Consider the following 15,393-nt stretch of genomic DNA (forward strand, 5'->3'; position numbering starts at 1 on the left):
CACTCACTCACTCATGTTCCAGTATGGTATATATGACACTTATGTAACAAGAGTTACTGCCTCCTGCAGGTATGACCTGGTGGACGTGACCCGCAACAGCCTACAGATCCTCTCCTCCATGTACTACCATGACATCATCGCCGCCTACAACACAACCAACACCTCACAGCTCCAGTAAGTGAATGCTCCATTAACTCAACTTGATATTCTCCAGAGTCCAAACTCATCTTTTGAATTATAAGATATTCATTACCAAATACAGTTCAAATGAAACATTCAAGGCAGGGTATCTATATATGTGGGTTGTTCTACATGTCAACGTGTAGAATGACTGAAATTTTCTCTTTAGCAATTTACAAAACACCGAAATATTTTACAATTATTTTTCCATTTATTGATATGATAACGAATTCCAATCATTTTTAAGCTCTATTTCATAACCCAGTGACTGAAAATGATAGGGTGAAAAGAAAACAAAAATCAATGTTCTTTTGCTACTAATCCAAGCATTATTAGTCTATTGTGATGGGTTTTTTAATTTCTTTTGAGCTTGTTAAAAACTTTTAGTCAATCTGACAGGGAAAATAATCGTAAAATGGCTGGAATATTTTGGCGTTTTGTAAATTGCCAAAGTTAAAAATTTCAGTCATTTTACACATTGACTGTAACATATACACAATGATATACTGTAGGTATTTGGACAATATTGCCCTAACACATGTTACATGTGTATAGACAACAATTGTGTATCATAAAAACATGACAGCTGTCTTTTCTTAGAACGGCAGGCCAGAAGATGGTTGACCTTCTGAGTGACCTTGACACACTTCTTGCCTCCGATGTTCACTTCCTGTTGGGCACGTGGACAGAAGCAGCTCGGCAGTTCTCACTAGATGTAAATGATACAATCTTGTATGATCTCAACTCTCGGAACCAGGTGACATTGTGGGGTCCTACTGGACAGGTGAGATGCGGAGAGGTTACTCTGTGGTACAAACGTAGAGTTAACATATCCATCACTCTGTGATACGAGGTTGCTGATTGGTTGTTTTTTAAAACACTCAAGTCAGTTGTCGATTGATCAGACAGGGAACTAATTGCATGTACACTTATATTACTTCGGAATTTGAAACACCACATTGTCTTTCTGAAAAAAAACCAGTTAATTATTGTCAAAGTAGACACAATTTAATTACTGTAAGGGAGACGTTTCGGTATAGATCTTTATATCGTTGTCTAGCAAGACTGTATAGATCCTTATACTGTTGTCAAGCATTACTGCTTGACAACGGAATAAGGAACTATACCAAAATGTCACCTTTACAGTAATTTAAGAAGTTGTTATCCATAAATTGTGTCTTCTTTGTCGTCCGTCAACTTCTGAGTAATGCCTATCAAATAATTATTGTTACATTGCCTCCACCATTTGCTACAGACTCATTCGTCCCCATTAATTCATGTAGGTATTGTTATGATAGCAATAATAACTATAGGCTGATTGTAATGTACAACACTCCACATTAGGGTCAAAGGGGATCATTTTTCATCAAACTGCATTTTCAGCTCCCTGAGGAGTATATAATTCAAGCTGCCTCTTAGACACTGGGAATTTCTCACTTTTCTGAGTATCCACTCATAGCTGGGTAAACCAGTGCCGTAGCCAGAAGGGGGGGGGGGGGGGGGGGAGGTGCCCCCCCCTAGAGTCACAGACTCTGTCACCCTCCCACCTACTTTCCACTGCCATTATTTACTATCGTCACCTAAATTGTAGCCTTGCTCCATGGCTGTACCATGGCTGAAAGATAAGTCAGTGGATGTGCAGTAACTATCCTCATAGTAGGCAAGTCTAGATATGTGACAGTGCAGTGACGCCAGTCCTTTATGGGGGCAACTTGTTCTTATTATCAATATAATCTAGAAATTATGATTTAAACTAATAAATATTGCCTTAGAGACTTGTGCAAGTCTACTTTAATTGTGACCATTGTGTACTGCAAAGGTCCAGGAGTTGATTCCTATAGAGGACTTGTGAAGATTCTGGAGTAGAATAGGTCTTCAGCAACCCATGCTTGCCGTAAAAGGTGACTATGCTTGTCGAAAAGGCAACTAATGGGATCGGGTGGTCAGGCTCGCTGACTTGGTTGATGCATGTCATCGATCCTAATTGCGTGGATCGATGCTCATGATATTAATCACTGGATTGTCTGGTCTGGACTCGATTAGTTACACACCGCCGTCATATACATGTAGCTGGAATATTGCTGAGTGCAGCGTTAAACAACAAATCAACCAACTTTGCTAGAGGTAAAGTCATCACTGTGTTGTGTCGTGTTGCAGATCAGGGACTATGCAGCCAAACAGTGGTCTGGCTTGATAAACAGGTATGTCATTAACTGACTGACTGATATAGAAGATTTAACGTGCGCTTTCCGACTGTAGCGTATTTCGCACACGGCATTAACTTACAACTGTTCCATTTATAAGGGAGAGAATTGATGTATGTCAACTTCTTTATTATGAGGAACACAACGTTTTGGAGTATGTACAGTCAACTAGGGTTATAACAAACTCAAAGGGACCCCTGATTTTAGTTTGTTATATCCCTCGTTTGTTTTACTCATTTCGACTGTGAGACATCTTTTATCAAGTCATGTGACATCATGTTACTCGATAAGAAACAAAACTGTGCACTGTACATGTACAGAATATATCCACTTCAATCACTGTGTTACTATTGTTAATTGAGGGTGTAATTTGAGGACAAGGTGTCACGACTTAAGAGTAAATCAATTGCTGCCGTTGTTTAATGATGCTTTCAACAGCAGCACTTGTCCGCGGGTCGGCAGACTGGTGACACGTGAGCAGCTCAGCTCAGGGATTAACAGTTCGTCATAAACTTAAACATTATCGTGGACAGAGTCCTCGGGGCACCACATATCCATTATTTCGTTATGAGCATGTTCGTTATATCCATCAACTTTATAGGATAAATTATATGGAAAATGGCTGGGACCAAAAGAACAGTTCGTTAGATCCGCCAGTTCGCTATAATCACGTTCGTTATAAACATAGTTTATTGTACTTACTTCTTCATGACGTATTGATGGGACCAAAAGAACAGTTCGTTAGATCCGTCAGTTCGTTATAATCATGTTTGTTATAAACATAGTTTACTGTACTTACTTCCTCATCACGTACTGATGAAGAAGTAAGCATATACTCTGAAACGTTGTGTTCCACATTATAAAGAAGTTGACATCCATTAATTCTCTTCCTCATGTGTATCACTTCCAAATGCCACTTGTCCCATTTATATTCAAGAACATGGACATTTCTTCATTGTAAAGGTCTTGGTTTGGAACAGATATAAGATGATTTAATGGTACAGATGTTAATCATACCTGCTTTGAATTCTAATATCCATGTACCAAAAACATCTTAGAGCACTAAAGAGAGGTCAGGATGTTTTGTGTCCTGCAATATATTGTGCACAGTTGTGTCCCTTTGTAGTACAAGGATACCATGATCATTGGTTTGAAGGCAACATTTGTCCTGATTATGATAAACTGGTACATAGCCATTTTATGTTCTTGCTGCAGATACTACAAACCTAGATGGCAGTTGTTTGTTGATAGCCTGGTCAACTCCACTAAAACGGTGAGTAAACAGTAGGATACCATGTGTTCGTCCTGCATGCTGATTGCCTCCAACAAATATGTGACCCGTGAAGATCTGGGTAGAGAATACGTCTTCAGCTGTAAGTGGCGACTATGGTTGTCGTAAGAGGCTACTAAAGGGTTCGGCTGGTCAGGCTCACTGATTTGGTTGTTGCACGTCATCGTAAATTACGTAATTCGATGCTCATGATGTCAATCACTGGACTGTCTGCTCCAGACTTGATTATTTACAGACCGCCGTTAACTTACAGCCCCTGTCATTTGGCTACTCTGCTGTGCAAAGTGATATGGACTCCTCTATTGCTACTAAAGCACTTAGCATCATCATGCAGGGGCTTATGTCTTCTCTGTTTAGTTTTTGTTTGTTTAAACATATTTATTCACAAGGAGTGAACGGGATTGGGGGACAAGTTCTTCCAACTTAGAATGCCCTCTCCCTGGTATTTACAAAAAATTCACAATTTCAAATTCAATATATATGCATGAGAGAGAGAGAGAGAGAGAGAGAGAGAGAGATACATTGTTGAATGAACAGTTCTTTACACAAATCTTTTAGTTGTACATATATAATGTTGTACTGCCTTAAATATAGCTTCATTTTCTGTAACAACGTGATCTGCATTGCCGTATAACAGTAAGTGTATATCAACAGGTATGTTATGAACAATAATTTTTAAGGCTGTTTAACATAATTTCACGCTGATGACTAAACAATGGACATTCCATGAGATAATGATATGCATTTTCACATGTATTCTCTTCAAATGTTTTAGGGCATACCATTCAACAATGTGAAGTACGACCAGGACACATTCAGCACAGTGGAGCTTCCATTCTCCAATGACCACACAGCCTTCCCTACCACGACTACTGGTTTGTATACGCAGCACATTCACCTGATGTTGTATACGCAGCACATTCACCCCATATTGTATACGCAGCACATTCACCCCATGTTGTATACATAGCACATTCACCCCATGTTGTAGATGCAGCACATTCACCTGATATTGTATACGCAGCACATTTACCCCATGTTGTATACACAGCTTATTCACCCCATGTTGTATATGTAGCATTCACTCCCATGGTATATATGCAGCACATTCACCCCATGTTGTATATGCAGCACATTCACCCCATGTTGTAGATGCAGCTCATTCACCTGATATTGTATACGCAGCACATTCACCCGATGTTGTATATGTAGCATTCACTCCCATGGTATATATGCAGCACATTCACCCCATGATGTATATGCAGCACATTCACCTCATGTTGTGTGTGCAGCACATTCACTTCATGTTGTATATGCAACACATTCACCTGACATATATGCAGCACATTCACCTCATGTTGTATACACAGCATATTCACCTCATGTTGTATATGCAGCACATTCACCTCATATTGTATATGCAGCACATTCACCTCATGTTGTACAGACAGCACATTCACCTCATATTGTATATGCAGCATATTCACCTCATGTTGTATATGCAGCACATTCACCTCATATTGTATATGCAGCATATTCACCTCATGTTGTATATGCAGCACATTCACCTCATATTGTATATGCAGCACATTCACCTCATGTTGTACAGACAGCACATTCACCTCATATTGTATATGCAGCATATTCACCTCATATTGTATATGCAGCACATTCACCTCATATTGTATATGCAGCATATTCACCTCATGTTGTATATGCAGCACATTTACCTCATATTGTATATGCAGCACATTCACCTCATGTTGTACAGACAGCTCACCTGATCTCGTACAGGCAACTCGTGATCTTGTACATTCTACTAATGTGATCTCATACGTTCTTCTCAAGTGATCTTATACGTTCAATTTTTTACGTTCTACTCATGTGTTTTGGTACAGGCAGCTCACACGATCTTGTACAGCATACCCGTGTTATCTTGCTGTCCATTTACATTGTCTTGTAGTCCACTTGTGATCTTCTAAGTCCAATCACACCTGATCTAATATAATCCACTCGTGATCGTGTACATCCCCATGTATAGAGTCTCGGGCAGAATAGGTCTCAGTACTCTCATGCTTGTCTCTGAGATTCTCTCAGCGATTGTACAAACCAACCAAGTAGCTACTTGCAGTGTGTCACCTGATTCCTTGTCTGTCATCCAACCTCCATAATCAGGTGAGCACGAAGGGTTTGTCTGGTCCAGAGTAGATTGCTGCCATGATGTAACAGTAATAATGCATACCATGGCAAACACAAATCACTCACTCATACATCCGCATGATATTCATTCCAGGAAGTTCTGTGGATCTAGCAGCCAAGTTCCACCAGAAGTACCGGTCAGAAACCAAGTCCAAGTTCTTTTCCCAGTTCCCCAGAAAGTCTGACAGAACTTCTGCCTTCTCTAAACAGCTGGCAAGACAATGGGGGCGAGCTCTGGCTTAATGAGGAGCAGGGGGGTGAATATATCAGCCTTGAATCTGCCCCGACATCTATCAGTACGGCAATACCATTGGGTTGGTGGAGGGTATTTGTTAGGCCGACAATGAAGCAACATTTTGTGAAGCTCTCGTAAAATCACAAATAGAGTAAGATTTCCTTCACTAAAGATGTTTTTTACTACAGTAAGCAGTATTTACAACACCATTTTTCATGTCATAGATGTATAGATTATTTAACATGGGTACTCAACCTTTGTCACATGGTTAAAGGGGACATGCAGCTTGACCGTACACAGAACCACCAAGAGATATGTGATTTTCTTGAATGGGTAACTCTTGAAATGGCCTGTTTGTTTTTATGAAATGGTCATTACTCTGAATATGCCTCGGTGTATAAATGAGTGTATATAACTGTCGTTTAGTGTCAAGAAGCTTGTTATTACCTGAGGAATACTCACAATCACAAATGTATCTTGAGGTTCAGAAAAAGCGACTTCCTGTGAGTTTTAAAGACTACTCAATCATTGACTAGCAGGGTACTATGGTGCACTGGTGGAGATAACTAAACTGTAATGCCTACAGAGACATTGTTAATATCTTGCTAATCATGCCTGTACTTAAATTGTCCCCTCTGCTGGCTTCCTTTCATGACCTCACTTCGGCAAGGGTCTCGTCTCACAAGTTGCAAAGTTGGGTGGGGGGTAAGTGGTTAAGGTGTTGGCTCATCAGGTGGGAGATCTGGGTTTGATTCTCCTCATGTGCTAAGCCCACTATGTCCAGGTTATGTTATATAGAGGGCTTAATGCTAAAAGAGTGTAACTCACTCAATCACTGAGTCTTCATTGTCAGTATTTGTACTTGATGTGTTGATATATGCAATACTGTAAATGTTTGAGGTGATGTGTAAATATCTCGCCAAACATGGTAATGGTCACTTACCCTGTCCATTGTCTGAGGGTTTGTGACACTATCTGCAAATCCTGACATAGTTATTTTTGTATCATTTTGTTTTGAGTTTAAAATGAGTTGTCACTGATCACATGTGTGTTTTATACATTTTGTGTACTTTTTGTGGGAGTATTTTTCAAGATGTGTACATTCCCTGGAATAAACTGTGATACCTCTAAATGTCTGGTGTTGCATCATTCAGATGGTTATTCCAGAGAGATAGAAAACAGAATATAATAATATGATTGTGGAATCTGATTGTACACTATGCAAATAGATGGGGGATCTAAGTGTTTATATGCAAATAGATGGGGGATCTAAGTGTTTATATGCAAATAGATGGGGGATCTAAGTGTTTATATTCAAATAGAGGGGGGATCTTAGTGTTTATATGCAAATAAGGTTTGTGGATCTGGTAGCAGAATTTCATTCTTAGTACATGGTTTGAAATAGTTTTCGAGAATTTAAGCCTCACTCACTCACTCACTCATTCATAAAGGGTTGGTTTTAGATATTGTTCATGTCCATTTGATAAAATGAGAACCCGAAAAATGAAAGCAAAACATTTTTTTTACATTTTATTAGATGAAAATATCTACAAATAAAGTGTTTTGACAGTTAAAAGATGAGTGATGTCATTCCTTCTTGTAATACTACATGAACTGGCCTTACAACTGGAATGTTCATGGTGGTCGTAGCTGTCATGTCGGTAATGGACCAACCATTTAATAATTGGGTGTTGGGGATTGTATGAAAAAAAATACACTGTCCTAGAAAATGCTTGAAAAAAAAGAAGTCTTCAGTCTGTAGAAAAAAGGATAGTGTCTGCAACAAAAGTACATTGTTGCAAGATTATTTTTTCAAAATCATTTAGGCTCATAGTCAAAATTAAAAAAATAATCTGGTTTTGCGGGTGTAGATGGAAAAATATCAAGTCTCCATACAAAATCCCACACGCCCACCCCTCGATGCTATGAAATGGTTGGTCCCTGGGGATAGAAGTAGTTGATTTGGTGTTTACAGAGTGTAGCCTGCCTGACTGGGTCACCGTACCGGTGGCTTGTTTGTTGTTCAGGCTATCAACGATTGATCTGCCCGGCACTCGCTTATATACAGGCTGCCATGATGTACCCGACTGCGACACAAGGTAACATTCATTCACTCGGTTGCCTTGCACTCGCTTATATACAGGCTGCCATGATGTACCTGACTGCGACACAAGGTAACATTCATTCACTCAGTTGCCTGGCACTCGCTTATATACAGGCTCCCATGATGTACCCGACTGCGACACAAGGTAACATTCATTCACTCGGTTGCCTGGCACTCGCTTATATACAGGCTCCCATGATGTACCCAACTGCGACACAAGGTAACATTCATTCACTCGGTTGCCTGGCACTCGCTTATATACAGGCTGCCATGATGTACCCGACTGCGACACAAGGTAACATTCATTCACTCGGTTGCCTGGCACTCGCTTATATACAGGCTCCCATGATGTACCTGACTGCGACACAAGGTAACATTCATTCACTCGGTAGCCCGGCACTCGGTTATATACAGGCTGCCATGATGTACCTGACTGCGACACAAGGTAACATTCATTCACTCGGTTGCCTGGCACTCGCTTATATACAGGCTCCCATGATGTACCTGACTGCGACACAAGGTAACATTCATTCCCTCTGTTGCCCGGCACTCGCTTATATACAGGCTGCCATGATGTACCTGACTGCGACACAAGGTAACATTCATTCACTCGGTTGCCTGGCACTCGCTTATATACAGGCTCCCATGATGTACCCGACTGCGACACAAGGTAACATTCATTCACTCGGTTGCCCGGCACTCGCTTATATACAGGCTGCCATGATGTACCTGACTGCGACACAAGGTAACATTCGCTCACTCGGTTGCCCGGCACTCGCTTATATACAGGCTGCCATGATGTACCTGACTGCGACACAAGGTAACATTCATTCACTCGGTTGCCTGGCACTCGCTTATATACAGGCTGCCATGATGTACCTGACTGCGACACAAGGTAACATTCATTCACTCGGTTGCCCGGCACTCGCTTATATACAGGCTGCCATGATGTACCTGACTGCGACACAAGGTAACATTCATTCACTCGGTTGCCTGACACTCGCTTATATACAGGCTGCCATGATGTACCTGACTGCGACACAAGGTAACATTCGCTCACTCGGTTGCCTGGCACTCGCTTATATACAGGCTGCCATGATGTACCCGACTGCGATACAAGGTAACATTCATTCACTCGGTTGCCTGACATTCGCTTATATACAGGCTGCCATGATGTACCCGACTGCGACACAAGGTAACATTCATTCACTCGGTTGCCTGGCACTCGCTTATATACAGGCTGCCATGATGTACCCGACTGCGACACAAGGTAACATTCATTCACTCGGTTGCCTGGCACTCGCTTATATACAGGCTGCCATGATGTACCCGACTGCGACACAAGGTAACATTCATTCACTCGGTTGCCTGGCACTCGCTTATATACAGGCTGCCATGATGTACCCGACTGCGACACAAGGTAACATTCATTCACTCGGTTGCCTGGCACTCGCTTATATACAGGCTGCCATGATGTACCCGACTGCGACACAAGGTAACATTCGCTCACTCGGTTGCCCGGCACTCGCTTACATACAGGCTGCCATGATGTACCCGACTGCGACACAAGGTAACATTCATTCACTCGGTTGCCCGGCACTCGCTTATATACAGGCTGCCATGATGTACCCGACCGCGACAAAAGGTAACATTCATTCACTCGGTTGCCCGGCACTCGCTTACATACAGGCTGCCATGATGTACCCGACTGCGACACAAGGTAACATTCATTCACTCGGTTGCCTGGCACTCGCTTATATACAGGCTCCCATGATGTACCCGACTGCGACACAAGGTAACATTCATTCACTCGGTTGCCTGACATTCGCTTATATACAGGCTGCCATGATGTACCCGACTGCGACACAAGGTAACATTCATTCACTCGGTTGCCCGGCACTCGCTTATATACAGGCTGCCATGATGTACCCGACTGCGACACAAGGTAACATTCATTCACTCGGTTGCCTGACATTCGCTTATATACAGGCTGCCATGATGTACCCGACTGCGATACAAGGTAACATTCATTCACTCGGTTGCCTGGCACTCGCTTATATACAGGCTGCCATGATGTACCTGACTGCGACACAAGGTAACATTCATTCACTCGGTTGCCTGGCACTCGCTTATATACAGGCTGCCATGATGTACCTGACTGCGACACAAGGTAACATTCATTCACTCGGTTGCCTGGCACTCGCTTATATACAGGCTGCCATGATGTACCTGACTGCGACAAAAGGTAACATTCATTCACTCAGTTGCCTGGCACTCGCTTATATACAGGCTCCCATGATGTACCCGACCGCGACAAAAGGTAACATTCATTCACTCGGTTGCCTGACATTCGCTTATATACAGGCTGCCATGATGTACCCGACTGCGACACAAGGTAACATTCATTCACTCGGTTGCCTGGCACTCGCTTATATACAGGCTGCCATGATGTACCTGACTGCGACACAAGGTAACATTCATTCACTCGGTTGCCTGGCACTCGCTTATATACAGGCTGCCATGATGTACCCGACTGCGACACAAGGTAACATTCATTCACTCGGTTGCCTGGCACTCGCTTATATACAGGCTGCCATGATGTACCTGACTGCGACACAAGGTAACATTCATTCACTCGGTTGCCTGGCACTCGCTTATATACAGGCTGCCATGATGTACCTGACTGCGACACAAGGTAACATTCATTCACTCGGTTGCCTGACACTCGCTTATATACAGGCTGCCATGATGTACCTGACTGCGACACAAGGTAACATTCGCTCACTCGGTTGCCCGGCACTCGCTTATATACAGGCTGCCATGATGTACCTGACTGCGACACAAGGTAACATTCATTCACTCGGTTGCCTGACATTCGCTTATATACAGGCTGCCATGATGTACCTGACTGCGACACAAGGTAACATTCATTCACTCGGTTGCCTGGCACTCGCTTATATACAGGCTGCCATGATGTACCCGACTGCGACACAAGGTAACATTCATTCACTCGGTTGCCTGGCACTCGCTTATATACAGGCTGCCATGATGTACCCGACTGCGACACAAGGTAACATTCATTCACTCGGTTGCCCGGCACTCGCTTATATACAGGCTGCCATGATGTACCCGACTGCGACACAAGGTAACATTCATTCACTCGGTTGCCTGATATTCGCTTATATACAGGCTCCCATGATGTACCCGACTGCGACACAAGGTAACATTCATTCACTCGGTTGCCTGGCACTCGCTTATATACAGGCTGCCATGATGTACCCGACTGCGACACAAGGTAACATTCATTCACTCGGTTGCCTGGCACTCGCTTATATACAGGCTGCCATGATGTACCCGACTGCGACACAAGGTAACATTCATTCACTCGGTTGCCTGATATTCGCTTATATACAGGCTCCCATGATGTACCCGACTGCGACACAAGGTAACATTCATTCACTCGGTTGCCTGGCACTCGCTTATATACAGGCTCCCATGATGTACCTGACTGCGACACAAGGTAACATTCATTCACTCGGTTGCCCGGCACTCGCTTATATACAGGCTCCCATGATGTACCCGACTGCGACACAAGGTAACATTCATTCACTCGGTTGCCTGGCACTCGCTTATATACAGGCTGCCATGATGTACCTGACTGCGACACAAGGTAACATTCATTCACTCGGTTGCCCGGCACTCGCTTATATACAGGCTCCCATGATGTACCCGACTGCGACACAAGGTAACATTCATTCACTCGGTTGCCTGATATTCGCTTATATACAGGCTGCCATGATGTACCCGACTGCGACACAAGGTAACATTCATTCACTCGGTTGCCTGATATTCGCTTATATACAGGCTTCCATGATGTACCCGACTGCGACACAAGGTAACATTCATTCACTCGGTTGCCTGGCACTCGCTTATATACAGGCTCCCATGATGTACCCGACTGCGACACAAGGTAACATTCATTCACTCGGTTGCCTGGCACTCGCTTATATACAGGCTGCCATGATGTACCCGACTGCGACACAAGGTAACATTCATTCACTCGGTTGCCTGGCACTCGCTTATATACAGGCTGCCATGATGTACCCGACTGCGACACAAGGTAACATTCATTCACTCGGTTGCCTGGCACTCGCTTATATACAGGCTGCCATGATGTACCCGACTGCGATACAAGGTAACATTCATTCACTCGGTTGCCTGGCACTCGCTTATATACAGGCTGCCATGATGTACCCGACTGCGACACAAGGTAACATTCATTCACTCGGTTGCCTGGCACTCGCTTATATACAGGCTCCCATGATGTACCCGACTGCGACACAAGGTAACATTCATTCACTCGGTTGCCTGACATTCGCTTATATACAGGCTGCCATGATGTACCCGACTGCGACACAAGGTAACATTCATTCACTCGGTTGCCTGGCACTCGCTTATATACAGGCTGCCATGATGTACCCGACTGCGACACAAGGTAACATTCATTCACTCGGTTGCCTGGCACTCGCTTATATACAGGCTGCCATGATGTACCCGACTGCGACACAAGGTAACATTCATTCACTCGGTTGCCTGGCACTCGCTTATATACAGGCTGCCATGATGTACCTGACTGCGACACAAGGTAACATTCATTCACTCGGTTGCCTGGCACTCGCTTATATACAGGCTGCCATGATGTACCTGACTGCGACAAAAGGTAACATTCATTCACTCGGTTGCCTGGCACTCGCTTATATACAGGCTCCCATGATGTACCCGACCGCGACAAAAGGTAACATTCATTCACTCGGTTGCCTGACATTCGCTTATATACAGGCTGCCATGATGTACCCGACTGCGATACAAGGTAACATTCATTCACTCGGTTGCCTGGCACTCGCTTATATACAGGCTGCCATGATGTACCCGACTGCGACACAAGGTAACATTCATTCACTCGGTTGCCTGACACTCGCTTATATACAGGCTCCCATGATGTACCCGACTGCGACAAAAGGTAACATTCGCACACTCGGTTGCCTGAGATTCGCTTGTATACAGTCTGCCAGGATATGAATAATTACAGCACAAGGTAGCATTCATTCACTTGGTTGCACAAGAAAACGGTAAGCATATAGTATAAAGACACGTCTCCATACGTCGTCTGAAGCAGGGTACAGCACTAAAACTAAGGACATGAAGCTATAAATCCCATACACGTTTTGACACATTAAACACACATGAACTACATTGTAATGTTTCTCGGATGAAAATATGAATAATTTACTTTCGTGAATAAAGTCTGAAAAATAATAGCGTCCGTTTGAAATAGGTTCATAGTAGACTGAAATATTTCATCCTTGGTTGCATTTAAAACAAGTACATCCGTGGGTTATTTTCAGGAGCGTCCAGAAAAGATCAAACTAAACTTGAACTTGATCCATCTTAAAGATTTGTTATTACCAACTGAGTTACATGAGCTAACATGTTTACATTCAAAATATACATGCATCACGTCTTCAGCCAGCCTCTAGTTCACAGAATACATGTTCCAGTTTCACCCTTAACAGATCTCTCGGTGAAATGTCTGTGCACAAATTTGTATTCGTATCTTTAGTATTGCACTAAAATATTTTCTCCCGATTATTTATTTTGGTTAAAGGACAGAATCGCACTTTCCAAAGACGATGGGAATTCTCACCTTGCAGTTTTTGATTTGATGTCTTATTTTTGACCGGTCGAGAATCTTTCTATTTTATTCAAGACTAGCTCCCTTTGGGCATTTCCTGAAGGTCTTGGAAAAACAATATACCATCGGAGATGCAACTGTCCCTATTCAGTGGTGATTTCCTTGTCCAGTTAATGGTTATTCGAGTCTACGGCCTTAGTCTGGTCATTTTTCATTTTCGTATGGCAATGTATTTCCGCAACATAGGAAAGGAAATACAGACACTCAATACGCCAAAAATAACATATGTCCCCCTTACACACCACATACATTATGACGGTAACAAAGACTGATACCCGTGAAGCATATCCTGTATAGGCACATACATGATACACATGACTTGTGGTTAAAATGATAATTCCATATCGCTACCATGGCGACAATTCTTAAAATATTTTCAGGAAACCCATTTGCCGACATCTAATAGACAAAATCTTGTGAGAACAGTTCAGAGATCGATATTAAAAAGGTTCATTTGCATGAACCTAGAGGTTTCAGAGGACATGTGAAATACATTTATGGGATTGTGACAAGTTCATGAAAGGTATTAGTAATCAGCAGATACAACTGGTACGCAAATTGCATACTAAACAAAAGTTCATGGTTAAGTATTGAAAGATCTCCCAATGGCCATGTCCTAACCAGTCCATGCATTCCAACAAGGTGCAGGTCATTCCAGAACTTCCCCAGTGGTCAGCTGAGTACAGGGGTCACTTCAGTCTGACCCCCCAGTCACCCACAGACCAGCTGACCATGGGGCTGGGACGTTTGCACTGAAATACAACAGTTGTACATTTATAAATTTTTCATTTAGATAACTGCTACGTGATAGGCTTGGTTATATGTATCGATTCTTGTGGCATTAAGATTATCGACCAGAATTTAAACATGTATGTGCAATCTGCAATATGCCAGCTCTATCATGGCGACCTGTAAATTATCAAGTCAGATCGATGTTGTGAGCAACGATCCACCATCGGGTTATGATGACGCGCAATCAACCAAGTCACCGACCCTGACCAACCAATCCAAACTCAGGACCTACTCTAACCCACAGAAATATGTAACATGTGAACAGAATTCGACAGCAAATAAACTGCCGAGTTTAAAGTAAAATTGCTATGAACACTAACTTGTCTCTTGGACAGCTACACGATGAGGACGTCGTTGGTTTAAGATCATGGTGGTAAAAGTCCTGAGAGCCACGAGGAGCATTCCTATCAGCAGAACACACGCCAACATCTCGGCCACTTGGAGATTAGATCCTACAAACAGAAGTCAAACGTAAAGGGACCGACCGTTAATGTTAAATGTTCTGGAGCTAAAGGGCTGTGTGTTGGAGGGGTGGGGTGTTTGTGGATGTGTGTGAGGGGGAGAGAATAGTGGTTGAAAAACCTGAGGTTTGTTCCAGTTTATTGTATAGTGATAACCTGATTACTGTTGAACTGA

The 15,393-nt window shown here is 42.9% G+C and overlaps 2 protein-coding genes across 5 annotated transcripts in view; one reads left to right on the plus strand and one right to left on the minus strand.

Moving 5' to 3' along the window:
- LOC124135580 (alpha-N-acetylglucosaminidase-like) overlaps positions 1 to 7,685 on the plus strand; it is a 35,310-nt gene extending 27,625 nt beyond the window's left edge. For all 4 annotated transcript variants that reach the window (XM_048399669.1, XM_048399667.1, XM_048399670.1 and 1 more), the window contains 6 exons: positions 70 to 174; positions 781 to 964; positions 2,338 to 2,381; positions 3,600 to 3,657; positions 4,451 to 4,550; positions 5,969 to 7,685. In XM_048399669.1, coding sequence (XP_048255626.1) covers positions 70 to 174; positions 781 to 964; positions 2,338 to 2,381; positions 3,600 to 3,657; positions 4,451 to 4,550; positions 5,969 to 6,117 — 640 coding nt within the window. In that variant the 3' untranslated portion in view covers positions 6,118 to 7,685. The remainder of the gene's footprint in view (positions 1 to 69; positions 175 to 780; positions 965 to 2,337; positions 2,382 to 3,599; positions 3,658 to 4,450; positions 4,551 to 5,968) is intronic.
- Positions 7,686 to 9,905: 2,220 nt separating this feature from the next.
- On the minus strand, positions 9,906 to 15,368 carry LOC125382032. Its single transcript, XM_048399671.1, has 2 exons — positions 15,078 to 15,368; positions 9,906 to 14,717 (listed from the first exon to the last, which is right to left on the minus strand). The coding sequence occupies exon 2, from the start codon at positions 13,036 to 13,038 to the stop codon at positions 10,474 to 10,476; it is 2,565 nt and encodes an 854-aa protein (XP_048255628.1). The 5' UTR covers positions 13,039 to 14,717; positions 15,078 to 15,368; the 3' UTR covers positions 9,906 to 10,473.
- Positions 15,369 to 15,393: the final 25 nt, after the last annotated feature.

The sequence above is a fragment of the Haliotis rufescens genome, unplaced genomic scaffold (assembly GCF_023055435.1).
Source record: "Haliotis rufescens isolate VD_foot unplaced genomic scaffold, xgHalRufe1.0.p SCAF_2, whole genome shotgun sequence".
Taxonomy (NCBI): Eukaryota; Metazoa; Mollusca; class Gastropoda; order Lepetellida; family Haliotidae; genus Haliotis; species Haliotis rufescens.

Excerpts from the sequence above, each read along its gene's own strand:
- LOC125382032 (XM_048399671.1), bottom strand. The coding sequence starts at position 13,038 with ATGTCAGGCAACCGAGTGAATGAATGTTACCTTTTGTCGCGGTCGGGT.